The sequence below is a fragment of the Chroicocephalus ridibundus genome, chromosome 1 (assembly GCF_963924245.1).
Source record: "Chroicocephalus ridibundus chromosome 1, bChrRid1.1, whole genome shotgun sequence".
In the NCBI taxonomy this organism is placed as follows: Eukaryota; Metazoa; Chordata; class Aves; order Charadriiformes; family Laridae; genus Chroicocephalus; species Chroicocephalus ridibundus.
In genome coordinates this window covers 218,708,812-218,723,050 of record NC_086284.1, presented here as the reverse complement: position 1 = coordinate 218,723,050, position 14,239 = coordinate 218,708,812, and the positions used below count along the sequence as shown (strand labels likewise).

General features: G+C 47.8%; 1 protein-coding gene across 1 annotated transcript in view; it reads right to left on the bottom strand.

The window, feature by feature from the left end:
* The window catches only part of LOC134510420 (collagen alpha-1(VII) chain-like), a 136,643-nt gene that overhangs the window by 9,343 nt on the left and 113,061 nt on the right, over window positions 1-14,239 (bottom strand). Inside the window, exons 76-82 of the mRNA XM_063323721.1 lie at window positions 8,791-8,871; window positions 7,579-7,632; window positions 6,801-6,854; window positions 5,982-6,044; window positions 5,479-5,541; window positions 4,174-4,290; window positions 643-720 (exon numbers count right to left, since the gene is read on the bottom strand). Of these exons, the coding sequence (XP_063179791.1) occupies window positions 643-720; window positions 4,174-4,290; window positions 5,479-5,541; window positions 5,982-6,044; window positions 6,801-6,854; window positions 7,579-7,632; window positions 8,791-8,871 (510 nt within the window). The remainder of the gene's footprint in view (window positions 1-642; window positions 721-4,173; window positions 4,291-5,478; window positions 5,542-5,981; window positions 6,045-6,800; window positions 6,855-7,578; window positions 7,633-8,790; window positions 8,872-14,239) is intronic.

The following is a 14,239-nucleotide window of genomic DNA, read 5'->3' as shown; positions in this document are numbered from 1 at the left end:
AGGTTTGCCAACAGGGCTTTCTGCCTCCCAGGAGAAAATACCTCGAGAATTTTTCTGATCAGAACTGGTGAAAACTGGATTTGTTGTTTGAAATTGATTAAAAATATTAAAGGGAAAGGACGGATGCAAAAAGCCCATGAGCCAGCGTTGGCAGGACCTGCAGCATGTAGGGACCGATCCAGAACATGGGTTGCAGGTTGGGATCCGGAGATTAAGCTCATACTGTTATACTCTGATGTGCATTAAAAGGCCGAGCATTACCCCTCTGCATTGAAGGACTGCACTGAGTATGGTTTTAGTCCTGGTCTGCCATGCCAAGCACGGGTGAGGAGGATGTGCTGTCCCAAAATATGATGTTTTCCCAAAGAAGTCTTATATAAATCAACTGGCAGCCCACAGGGCTCACAGCAGTTGTTCCAGTTGGAGAGACCTTCAGGCAGAAGTGTAGGCAGCATTGCCCTTGTCTGGTGCCTGGCACTTGGGGGTAAAATTCATAAAATTGTAAAAAACCAATATTTGGAGAGCCAAGAAATGCAACTGAGAACAGCCAGGGTTCATCCAGCCCCAGTGCAGAGCTCTGCACTGCTGCAGGGTGGTGAGGAACCCCACTGGGAGGCGAGGCTGGCTCATCCCCGTACTGACCATTTCTCCTTTTCTGCCATCCACGCCTGGAGGTCCCCTGAGGCAGAGCTGAGGTCTCCCTCTTTTCCCTCGTGGACCCTAGAGAAGAAGAATAAAGCTCAGTTAGCAGTGCCCAAGCACCCTCCAGAGATACCCCACACCACCAGTTGGGGGTTTCCCACTAAAACCCAACCTGGGCATCAGTAGGAGAAGACACTCAGAGCTCTCTGGATTTCAAATGCTCCCCAGACAGATCAGGCGTGATGAGTCAGAGCCCTGGGCTTTGCCACCTCTGCCCTGGGCAACCACAAGGAGTTTCCTATGGTCCCTCCCTGCAGAAAGGATGGATGCTGCGGGGGTAGAAGGCAGGTTTCTCTCCCTGACACTCTAATTTAAGAAGCGGAGTCTCAGCAGGGGGAGAAGGGCTTGCAGATGGAGATAATACCCTCCCACACTAGAAATGAGGGTGGCCTTGCTGCTGTGGTTCAGACCCAGGGACTTTCTCTTTTAATTTAGAGAAAAGACAAGTAGCAGTGTGGGTGTAGAAACTGGCATCTCACGGTCTCTCTTTAATCTGTGTCCAGACGAAAGCCATTCATTATCTCATACACGGCTTTCTAAGCATGCAGTGCTTGTAACTGCTAATATAAAAACTTTCAGCCTTTTTAAACATACATGAGGAGGCCCCGCACTTTCAGCTCCTTCCTCCCTTCTGTGATTCTTTTGATATATTTTTCATTGCAAGGTACAGCCTGGGGAGCAAGGGAAAGAAGAATAATGTTGCTGCTGTGGTCTGAAGCTGGATCTAGTCCATTTTTTATTGTTCTGGAAGGGTCTTCCTACAGCTGCACCCCTTTAGGGAAAGGCTCAGGGGCAGTCCTTCCTATAATCCCCCTGTCAGTGGTGAAGCAGCGGGTGGGATTCAGCTGTAGCTGTAGGCTCCTGAGCAACGCAGGAGGCCCAGAGCATCCTCTGTGCCCTTGCACCATGGACCGGATTGGTCTAGGTCAAGCTTTTATTTGATGACATCTCAAAACACAACACAGATGTTCCATCTGACCATCAGTGCAACGTGGACCTTGCTGCACCCACCTGCATTTTCCCTTCCTTAATCCCTTCTTCCCTAAGATTTAACACTCAGTGTTGGGTATTTTTTGTTTTACGGCTCCAAAGAGCAGGGTACAAACTTTTGGAACACGTGATGCTCTTCCTCTGTATGGGGGAAAAACCAGGTTAAGACTCACTAAATCCTACATAGATACCTTTATACCATCCAAGTCAGAAGTCCTTGCAAGGGGCCCTAGGACAGGGAGATCGTTGAGATCCTGGAGAGATGATCTAATGAGGTCCAGACTCATTCAGACTTCCACACAAAACTGGATCTGAATTGTCCCAACTTCTGCCCTCAAAAGCCAAAGCAATTTTCACCAGTGTATCTTTACCAGCACAGTCCTGAGCTGTCAGATGCAGCTACACATCGGCTAAATTCTCCATGCTATTGAATGCGCTTCTCACTTGGTGAAGGATAATCATTGGTCATCAGAGTTTGGATTATTTGCCTGAAATAATTCAGCAGGGCATAAGAGAATACCGAAGAAAATCTACCTCTTCTCCTTGTTTTCAAAGCAGCAGCACAGTCTAATCCCCATTTAGCAGAAAACTCAAGTATTTTACAAGCCATATGTGTGGATGTGTGTACACCCAGGCTTTGCATACACACACACACACGCGCAGATGAAATCCTTACACACGGTTGTATAAGGATACATCAGTCAAGGGTGAAACATGGCATGCCAGATGTTTGCCAGGCTTAGGGCCTGGTAGGAGCTAAAACAGGGCTATCCCTGAGACAGCTTATAGGAAACAGTTGCTCTTTCATGTAGTCAACCAACTTTCGCTTTTCTTTTCACGGAATCACGGAATCTTCAGAGTTGGAAGGGACCTCTAGAGATCATCTAGTCCAACTCCCCTGCTAGAGCAGGATTGCCTAAAGCACATCCCTCAGGGCTGCATCCAGGCGGGTCTTGAAAATCTCCAGAGAAGGGGACTCCACACCCTCCCTGGGCAGCCTGTTCCAGTGCTCTGTCACCCTCACTGTAAAGAAGTTTTTCCATGTATTTGAACGGAACTTCCTATGTTCTAACTTGTGCCCGTTGCCCCTCGTCCTGTCACTGGGAACCATTGAAAAGAGCCTGGCTCCGTCCTCCTTAAACCCACCCTTTAGATACTTGTAAACATTAATCAGGTCCCCCCTCAACCTTCTCTTCTCCAGGCTAAAGAGTCCCAGCTCTCTCAGCCTTTCCTCATAAGGGAGATGCTCCAGTCCCATAATCATCTTGGTTGCCCTTCGCTGGACTCGCTCCAGTAGTTCCCTGTCCCTCTTGAACTGGGGAGCCCAAAACTGGACACAGTATTCCAGTTGTGGCCTCACCAGTGCAGAGTAGAGGGGGAGAATGACCTCCCTCGACCTACTGGCCACAGTCTTCCCTATGCAGCCCAGGATGCCATTGGCCTTCTTGGCGACAAGGGCACACTGCTGGCTCATGGATAATTTGCTGTCTACCAGGACCCCCAGGTCCTTCTCCTCAGAGCTGCTTCCCAGCATGTCCGCCCCTAACCTATACTGGTGCTTAGCATTCTTCCTTCCCAGGTGCAGGACCTTACACTTGCTTTTGTTGAACCTCATTAGGTTCTTCTCTGCCCAGCTCTCCAGCCTGTCCAGGTCACGGTTTTGCTCTCGGTTCTTTCATGTTAATTTATATATTCTCTTTCATATTAATTTATATATTCTCTTGTCCAAGCCTGAAACTCAGCTAGTCCCACCAGCACAGCTGAGAAGGGTATTTTCATTTCCAGTCCTCTTTCACTTAAAAAGTTCTTCTTTACTTAATGGCTGCTGTCTAAGGGAGGGCGATTAGCACTAATCTCTAGTATCTGTCCCTCCGCATTGTGTTGGCAGCAGCAAGACACTCTTCATTACCATAGAATCTGGGGGCAGCATGTTCCTGCTCATAAACAGTATTAGCATGTCTCATTTCCAAGTCTTTTTGTTAGATTTCAAAAGGTGCCCAGCATGTCTTGCATGCAAAGACACTTATTAAGTATGGCCCACAAATGGGGTCTGAAAGCCACCAGCTCCTTCCGAAACCTTGGCATCCTGCTCCCCAGATAATTAGCAACAGGAGGGGTGCACTTGATGCCCTCATAACTTGAAATTATCAGCCTTCCTTTCTTCACTGAGAGGTCACATCTTATGCTGCAGATAGGAAAAGAAGAGAGGAAAGGGGAAAAAAAAGTCTCTGGTGATAAACGCACCAAGAGATCTGAAGTACGTTGACCAATATCCCAGAGAACGACAGCAGACTTTGCAGCCATTTTGAGCTGGGACGCCTCAGGTGCCAGTTTGTAAGAGGTGGGGAGATCTATGAAGTGGGGAGATGTATGTGTACACGGTGACATATGGAAACACATCTGGGGTGCTATGTCGCATAAGGAAGTGAGGTACAGATCTCAGCAGGTTTTAGGGCATCCTACAGACCACTTGCTACTCACCTGTGGCCCTGGTTCACCCTGTGGCCCTTGAGGTCCATCTGGTCCAGCGACTCCAGTCTTCCCAGGCCATCCCATTTGTCCTTTGAAGCCTCCCAGGCCAGGAACTCCTTTGGCCCCCTGACAATCACCGACACAAAGCACAGGTTTGTTTAGAGATGGGCCAGTCAAACATTATCCAAAGACTTCCATGGCATTGGCAACTAGGGGAGACCCTTTACATTCTACTTTGTCTGCTGTTGGGCCCTCCTGAGGAGGAGAAAGAGAGTTACCAAGAGCTGGCCTATGAATTTCCTACTCATCTGCACTGTTGAGCTTCCTCCTGGAGCTGCTGCGAACAGAAAAGCCTCCCATTAAACACAGCAGAAGGAAAGACCTCCAGTCAGCCCAACACCCAACCTTCAGCAGTGGCCGACAGCAGATGTTTGTGGGAGAGGAGAAGAACAAGAGAGGAAGGGATGATATTTCCCCAGAAATAACCTCTCAGCCTTTGACCATTCACAGATCAGAGATTTAGTGATCAATGGCGGTTGCTTGACAAGAGGACTCAGTGTTTGAGACAGATGACCATCAGGGGATGAAAAGCTGTTTTCAATAAAAGCAACACATTCTTTAAGACCCCAAATCAGCTGCAGACAGGATGGTGGAACTGAATGTGAGAAGGACTGGAGGGGGTGGAAAATGCCCGAAGACTTGATGGAGGCTGCTGGGATTATTGTGGGGTTTTCTTTTTTTCAAAACAGTTGCTGTTTTAACTGAAAACCCACTTTTCTCCCATGGGGAGATATAAATTTTAGACTTTCACTTTAGAGAAGAAAATGGGAAATTAAGCAATGCAGAGAGGCAAAATCTGTGGGGAGTGATCAAGGTGGGGTCTCCTCAGGGAGCTGAGAGCAGAGTCCAGGAGCAGGTCAGTTTGGAGACCTTTCCCACTCCCATGGCCAACGTGCCCAGGAGGCAGCAAGTATTATCCACTTCTTCTGCCCCACAGCTTCCCAGGCACCCTCTACCCTGGGCATGGTGATGTTGAATAAACTCTGATAACTAAGGGTTTGGATGGCTGTTCCTCATACTAATCAGGCACCCTTCCGGGGTTTTGCACATCAGCAGAGGGTGAATTTAAGGAGACCTCCATCTCCTGCCCTTTCCAACTGCAGTTCCAGCCTTAATGCTCTAGACAGTTGACATTTGCCCACTGGAAAGGGTACCAATGATGTAAAAAGTGTATAATTTTGTTAACTTGACCTGATGGATGTGGGATTTATTCCTTTATAAATGGCAGCTCGATGCAGTCTGGCGAGTACTAACCTTTTCTCCTTTCTCTCCAGGAATCCCCGAGGCACCATCGTCCCCTGATGCTCCCTGTTCACCCTGGAAGGAGCCAAGATAAAATCATGGACTTGGCAAGGTTGCAATTTGCTGGATGAACTGGCTTTTCTTCAGATTACAATATTATTTACTGAGTGGGACCCAGCAGGGCCTCTCAGCGTGAGCATTGGTGGTACTCAAGGAGACTGATAGAAATCTCATTATAAAGCCCCATTACGTGACACATGCTATAGTGCCTGTGGAGCATCGGGGCTGGGGTGGATGAACCCGGTTGAGTCTTGCAGAGGCAAGTGAAGAGGTCCCCACCTGAGATGTCCAAGCATCTTCACCCAGGTCTATGCTGGCTTATAGGAACAGATTCAGAATAACCCCCTTTGTGCCCTTTGAAAGAAAGAATCATGTTGCAGAGGTGGATTTGCAGCATCTGCTAAGCTTTTAGGAAACCTCCTACTTGTAGGCAGATGCATAATTTAGATATTCACCTTTGGTCCATATGGTCCATCTGATCCTGGGATTCCTGGTTTTCCAGGACTGCCAATTTCTCCCTGTGGATGGAAAAGCAGTGGATGGGCTGTACGTGCACACAGCCCCTAAAACATCGGGAAAACTGGCTCCAAAATGGCAAGGTAAGTGGTACTTGCGGGGGGAACATGATCACGCTACTGGTAACAGAAAGCCTAAGTATAGGCAAAGTCCTACTTCAGACCAGTATAAATTTTAGACAGCCCCGACTCCAAGACCACCTACATGAAAGTAGGTGGGAAATTCACTGAATGGTACTTCATTTACCCAATAGGCCAAGGCTGATGAAGGGAGATATTAATAACAACAACAACAACAGTCACAACATATCCCATTGGCTCAGCTATCAACAGCTCCCTTACTTCTTATCAAGCTTTTCTAAACCTTTCATAAAAAGACCATTAAGGGTCATTATCCCTGTTTATAGAGGAAGGACCAGTGGTGCTGCCAATCGGAGCGATGTGCCCAGCAGTAATTGTGAAATGAGTCCAGGCAGTTGCTAAGCCGCAGAGCAGGAGGGGATTTGGGCAGGGTCTGTTGTTTTTTTTTACGCTAGGTTATCAAAAAGTTCCCTGCAAGCCTTAAAACCTTCCCGTCCATGGCTCCCTGTGTGACCATGTCCCCCTGTGCTGCAGGCTGCAGCCCTGTGCCACCAAGAGGGACTTCTCCTGCTAGAGTTAGGGTGGCTTCTTCATGCATGATGCTGTCCTGGGCTTAAGTGGGAAACGCTGCTGGAAATGGGGCAGGTAGAGCAGGACAGAAAGGCAGGCTTAGCTCACCTTGATGCCTTCGGCTCCAGGAGCACCGATGCGTCCCGGAAGCCCTCGTAAGCCCTGAGGATAAAGCAGATCACAGGTGGTGACGTTAAACCAAGTTGAGGGCAGGAGGGAGGAACTCTGTGTGTGCATAGGGCAAACCCCAATGTGGCGCTGCAAGCTCTTGCTTTGCTCGCAGCATCCCGGAGAAGAGAAGGATCCGGGAAGACCTTATAGCAGCCTTCCAGTACCTGAAGGGGGCCTACAGGAAAGCTGGGGAGGGGCTGTTTCAAGGGCATGTTGCGATAGGACGACAGGCAATGGCTTTAAACTAGAGCAGGGCAGGGTTAGATTAGACATTAGGAAGAAGTTCTTTGCAATGAGGGTGGCGAGACACTGGCCCAGGTTGCCCAGAGAGGGGGTGGAGGCCCCATCCCTGGGGATATTCAAGGCCAGGCTTGATGAGGCTCTGAGCAACCTGATCGAGTTGAAGATGTCCCTGCTCACTGCAGGGGGGCTGTACGAGAGACCTCTAGAGGTCCTTTCCAAGCCAACACATTCTGTGATTCTATGATCCTTCCCCACCGGCCTCACTCCATCCTGGAGCTTGAGCTCTCTTCCCTGCTTGTCCCAACCTTTATATCATGCAGTGGTTGAGGTTGGAAGGGAGCTCTGGAGGTCGTCTTGTCCAAATCCTCCGCTCAGGCAGGGTCACCTAAAGCTGGTTGACCAGGACCACGTCTGGACAGTGTTTGAATATCTACTAGGATGGAGATTTCACAGAATCTCGCCCATCTCCTACCTTTGTTCCTTTCTGCCCAATGTCACCAGTGGTCCCAGGATCTCCTTTCTCTCCCTACATAAAAAAAAATACAGACAAACACATCATGCATAGCCTGAATGGTAAAGAATAGCATCACCTTGTGTTTATATTGTGCTTTTAACCACCAGGGGCTCCTTGAAAATTTGCAGATCATGATCACCTTGCTGCTAGAAATGCAGCCATCTCTGGAGTGGGACGAGGAATGACCTTGTCGAAGATGTGTGTCAGCTGCTAGCGAAGTGGGACAAAATGCTGTGGTGAGTCACCACAGGGCCTGTAGCTTATGCTGGGCAATGTTTGGAAAATGACCCTTGAGGACCCGTGTGTTGGAACGAGTGTTACTGAGGTTTGAGCAAATGGAGTGGCAACAATCGCCTGCACCGTGGAGATTGTCTCCCTCAGCTCTTGTGTTGGTCACAGACCCTGGAAATTCAAAGTCTGGATCGTTCAGGCACTACCTGAACGATCTAGAGGATGTTCATTAATTTCAGTGAGGTCTTCCTTTCCTGCTCCCTCCCAAAATCTTCTACTGTTTTTTGGGTGGGTTTTTTTTGTGTTTTTTTTCTCTCATGGGAAAACAAAAGAGAAAATCCACCAACAGATTTCAGCTTATTTCCAGAAAGTAAAGTGAAGGCATATTCCCATTGAGCATCACTTTGGAGATGCAATTTCAGTAATAAGGGGTTGAAGTCCCATCCACGTGCAGGATCTTATGTGGGGGCAAGAAAGGCATCCTGTCGTGACAGAGAACCAGCTTGTCCCAGGAAAATGAGGTCCATAAGGGCTTTAGCAAGTGGCTGCTTTGTTCCCTGCTCTCTCCATGAGGCAGATCAGCATCAAGGAGATCTGGACTTGGTACATGAAGGAACTTGAAATTTGGGCCTTGGTAAGTAAGAAAGGTAAAGTCATGCAGAAAATTTAGAAGTTTATTGCTAGATACATGGACAGATTCTCTGCTGGCATCCAGAGAATGGCTCCTCCTAAAATTCAGGCCAGGATGTGCATTAGAGACTTCTCCAGGAAGTTTAGAGAGCAATTTCATCTCCCTTTTGGAAAGACTTACCCTGAGCAAGAACCTGACTCCGGTAATGAGGCATGTAGGGTGTGGGAGGAGAAATGAACCCAGGTTGGAGAAAGGCACAGAACCTCTTTCTACCTGACAAACGAACCATGTCCTTTCCTGCTACTCACCGGCTTCCCCTTCTGCCCCTGAAGACCTCTGTCGCCTTTGGCTCCCTTGTTTCCATTCTTTCCATTAAGACCTGCCGCACCCTGCCAGAAAGAGGAGAAAAATTCATTTCTGCATCAGCTCTTGCAGGGAAAGTGGCTGAGGACACTCCTCAGGATGGAAACTCAATAGTAAGAGCCTGGGTTTTGTGTCCCTGCAGTCTGAGGTCAGAAGCTCCCCTAGTACTAGCACCAAGACCCGAGGCTGGGATTTAGCACCCATAACTCATGGGCTTGTGAGCCACTGGCAAATGCAACCTGGGAGCTGATTTATTTATAATTACAGCTCTGGAAATAGAGGCCTGCAGCAGCTAAAGATCTCCCATGTGGGGAGCTGAGAGCCAAAATAAAGATCCTCATCCAGCCCAGACTTGTGGGCAATGCTGGGCAGAGGTGCTTCTCCGAGAAGACACCTTTTTTTGCCACACTTTGGAGGTTCTCGGCTTGTGGAACCACTTTGCAGCTCAGGTCAATGTGGGACATTGGAGCCACCTCCATCATCGGGGCCTCTTTGCACGGTGTCTCCCACTGTTTCGGTAGCAAGCTAAAAGCTACTGGAAATGCCCTTTTTTCTACTTTTTTTTTTTTAATTTTTTTTTTTTTTTGCAAGGCTGCCACAGTCGACTCATCCATTCTGGCCGATTTCGATGGCAGTTTTCCGAACCTGGATGTGAGATGAAATTGTATTTATCCCCACTTGAGACACTGATTGCACAGGGCTCAGCTCGCTCAGAGGAGAATGAATTGGCTGTTGAAGCAGATCAGGAGATGAACAAGTGGCATTCTCTACTTGGAATTAATTTGCGGTATGTTGCTGAAAGGAAACACATTTATTAAAAAGAAATGTAAAAAAATCAGCCACCAGATTTGTATGCCAGGCAGACTCAGCACCTTTCCAATTTCTCCTCCTCTCAGTGATGAACAGACAGTTCAAACATGATCGCAGTGACAAGCAAACGTCCCAGAGACACAGGGGTGGGACGATGCTGTCCCTGATGGTGGGTCAGACCGTGAGGACAGACCCACTACCCAGATATAAAAATTCAGCTCCTCCTCTGTGGAGCGTGTTGCTTCTACGAACCCTTCCCCAAGCCTGGGCACATTTTACATTTCAGAGTAAGAAGAGTATTTGGGAGCCGACCGGGTGCTCCTCCAACGGCTTTTGCCGGTCATGTCTGGATCAGGTAAAGTCCACGTTCCTCAAGCTCTGCCTACACTATCAGACACAAACATCTCACGCAAGCCCTTTATTTACTAGTAGCTATTTATTGACACGATCAATATGAAGTTCCATCGGAGGAAGTAAACGGACCATAAAACTCCCAGCTAACTAGAGTTTCTCTGTTTGCTAGGACAGATTGCCTACTTGGAGGGTAATAAACCTTTTGGTTTGATGGTTAAATCTCACAAGCCCAGGATACCTTCAAGTGCCTGGTGTTTTTTTGAGATAGCTTTGAATTGGGTACAGATCCATCTGGCCAGGGATTTACACACCTGTATCTAAAGGGATGGGATAAAAATTATTCTTGAGCCTGAAGGAGCCTGACACTAGTTAGAGGTTTCTCAATCAGCTTTACTATTTCTCTCAGTTGTCCCTAGTGTCTCCTGTGTCAAGGAGAGACCTTTCCTTGTTTTCCTGTGCTTCCCTACTTGCCCGTGTCCAACTCTCATCTCTTCCATCTGCCTTAGATCATGAGGTGCTTCTTGCCTGCTCTTGACCTGAAAGGAGCCCAAATGGCTTTAGGAAGAGTTAAGCTCACAATTTGTCCTGGTAGGCTGAAAGGCAGCTGGGTCTAAACCTCGGTCCCGTAAACATAAGCAAGTTTTTGACCTGGGTCTTATCTCCCCATAGGTGGACTCCTACGCAGCAGGGGCTGAAGAGACTTTGTCATATGGACTAGAAGGTTTATAAAAAGGCTTGAATGTGACAGCAGGTCTGTCCCTGCTTCAGCTAGGGGGGAGAAGCAGGTCAGAGAGGTGATGCTTTTCAAGGCCATCTGCACCCAGGACAAGAAAAAGACGGTATAGGAGAAAAAAAAAAAAACAAAACAAAAAACAAAAAAAAGAGAGAGAGAGAGGAAGAGGGAAACGTTTGAGCACTAGGCAATGGAAAAAAGCTGAATGGAAAATTGTTCCCTCAGATTTACATGCCATGTTCTGCCAGGCAAATAAAGGCTGGTCAATAAAACCTAGCAAAATGACAATTTAAAGGCAATTACTGGTGAAGTACTGGAAATGGCTCTTGCTATTTGGTTCTGTTACTAAAGTGTTGCTGGAACAGGCTTCATTTAACTGCAAAGACACCACGAAGGCACGGCAACGCAGGGGCTTAGTCATAAGTCCTGAGCGCTGGCTGTGACGCAAAGACGTCTTAGAGGAGCCAAGGATCTCTGCTTCCAGGCACAAATTCCTGCGAAGCTTTGGGCTTGGAGCCAGGGAGGAGCCTGCCTTGTCTCCAGCCTTATTGTTTACACTCAGACGAACGAGCTGGGGAACTGGCTGGGTCACCCTGGGAAAATGTGAAACCTACCAGCAGAAACGCCCCAACGGTGCGCCCCAAAAGGATCGATCTGTTTGAAGACACACATCAAAGGGCTCATGCATTTCCAAATCGTGGCGTAGGCTGCAACCTCAGCTACAAGGTTCCCCACCTCCTGGGCTCCAGTGCTCAATATTTGATGGGATGATGCATATGAAGCAGCTGGAAGTCTCAACCTAAGAATTTCATCTCTGTTTTTATCCCTTCCCTGCTGTGTCTTGTGTCTAGACTGTCCTGCCCACAATTACTTGCTGCAGTCCTGAGGATCCTCCCAAAAAAAATCCTTTCTTGGATTTCTGGACCAATGGGAGCTGCCACTGGTCCTTAATGATGTAAGGAGCATTTGTTCTCAGGCACTACATCTCAGCCTGCTCCAAAGCCTCCAAGGTATCTGGGCAGAGATTTCCACCCGCAGCTAGAAGATCTGGCTGATTAACTTCCCTTTGACCAGCCTGGACTCATCAGAAGTGCTCAGGACACACCGGTGCACCCTCTCAGGGCAAGAATTTCTTAGGAGATGTCTTTCTCCACTCCGAGTGGCCAGGGACACCTCTTGTCAAGCCCAGGACAGATCCCTACACCCCACCTTTCCTCTTTTTTGGCTTGAAGTGGCCCACTGCTCAGCAGGCAGGAGAACTGAGATGCCACATGGGTTCACTGAAGTCCCCACGCAACCAATGAAGGGAGGTAGACCTTTCCTGATGGGACCCTGAATAGCTCTTAAGAGTTGTCTGCCCTGCACTGTTATCTGTATCAAGAGCTCTTGTGCTCTTAATATCTATGGCAAAGTTAAATTCCTGCTTATAACCATTCTCACACCTACCATACTCTGGGCTATAGGGCCTTGGTTATCATTCAAGTCTTCAGACCCTGCAGAGTGCTGTCTGGTTTTGACACCCTGTGCTGCGGAATGGTGGCAGAAGAGTGTCCTTCAGCCTTCCGTTAGCCTTCCTGGGCTGGCCATATTTAGCATCTGATTGTCCCGGTGTTAACCAGAATCCCCTGACTTGCTCTCACTTCTTGCATTGTCTTCAGGTGTACGGCTTTGCTTTCACACCTTGCAAACTGCATTGTGCTCAATCATCAGCGTGGACCAAAAAATCCTGTATTTCCCCCATCCTTCCTCTCACTCGCGTCCTGTTGGCTCTGCTCCAATGCAGGCTTTGGCAGATGTGCTCTGGCAAGCACTGAAGAATGAAGCGCATCAGAAATGGTTCTGAGAGCAAAAGCAGAAGGTCCAGGGAGCTGGTGAGTCTCCCGCTCTCCGGGCAAGTTTAAGCAGGACACCCAGGGAATAAAATGCCAGTGGTGTTACCTCATGGACCCTGGCTTCCTCAGTTATAGGGCAAGGATCCATGAGCTGCTGGTCAACGATAGAGCCCAGCTCACAAGAGGAGATGAAGAACATCTCTGAGCTCCAACTTGCACACCTATTGAGGAGGACTGCAAACCAGGATGGAGAGGGCCAAGGCACACTGGTAATTGTAGACCCTGGAAACCTAAAATAGGGCTTTAGGGACATTAATGGGTTAATCTGCCAGTATATTAATGCACAAAGCATGGGAAATAAAGAAGAGAAGCTGGAAGCCTTAATACGCGATCAAGATAGATTGCAACTTAATAGGCATAACACAGGCTGCAATATTAATATGAAAGGGTGAAGCATGGCAGGAATATTAATGTAAAAAAGAGCAGTGCTTTTAGAAAGGAGGAAAAAGGAGGAAGAGGTGTCTTGAATATCAAGAATACACTCATTTGCCTTGAGGTCCTGTTGTAAAGTTAGATCCATTGAAAATCTCCAGGCAATGATTACAGGAAAGAGACACAAATGCTGTCACTTGGTTGGGGAACTCCTACAGATCACCAAATCAAAAGAAGACATGGATCAGATTTTTTACAAACTAGTTAAATTACCCAGAGTGAATTCAGCAGGACAGCAAGGGACCAGCACATTTTTGCAATGAGTTAGTGGCAATTTGAGGATATGAAAGATGGAATTAGAGGGAGTTGAAGGAAAATGAGAACTGCTAGCCATTACCTTCGAGACTTTGAATAGGACAGATTTGCTACCGGTAGACTGCACCAAGTAGTGTCTGCCTTCAAGCAAAGGGGAGAAGGGGACCTGGGGAATGATACATGGGACAGCCTTGCCTGCCCCTCCAGAATAACTTGGAGAAAAACATAATCAAAGTATCTGTGAGCACTTAGAAGATAAAGTGAGACCTGGGCTTGTGGAGAACAAGTCACATCAGGATGTTGTGTCCTAACACAGGTGTCTGAAATAGATCTTGTGAATCACACGCTAAGAGTACCCTAAAGCTGCCAATAAAACAAGTCTGAGCATGGCTCGCTCAGATGTGGAAAGTGAACATGGCAGACACCTAACCTGAGGTCAGATGAATTTCATCCAGTTTGTCGTATATCATGGCTCTTCCAGCAAGGCCCCAGCTCTGATCTGACTTTTGCAATTTTCGAAATTCAATGAAGGACCAAACCCAAGCTCTGTTATCTCAGTCTAGCTCCAAGCACAGCGCAGATACCATTAACCTGCACCAGCAGAATCCCTAAATATTTCCAAAAGAAAGATTACTTGGTCTTCCTCAAATACTGATTGACAAAATAACCACTTTCTGGTAGTTAACCGTATTATGTGTCCATCCCTGTGGGAGCCAGTAGAAAACAGCACATCATCCAGCTATGACTGGGTGGTTTCTGGCCAGGATGGTGGAGTCCAGCTGTGCTTCCTTCGCACGCAGCAGCCTCAACAAACGTCTTTGCTCTATTCCCGCGCTACTACTGCTTGGTCACCTGTGGATTCAGGTGTTCACCACAAAGCAATTCCAAAAAATGCACTCGATCCAATGCCTACGTGCG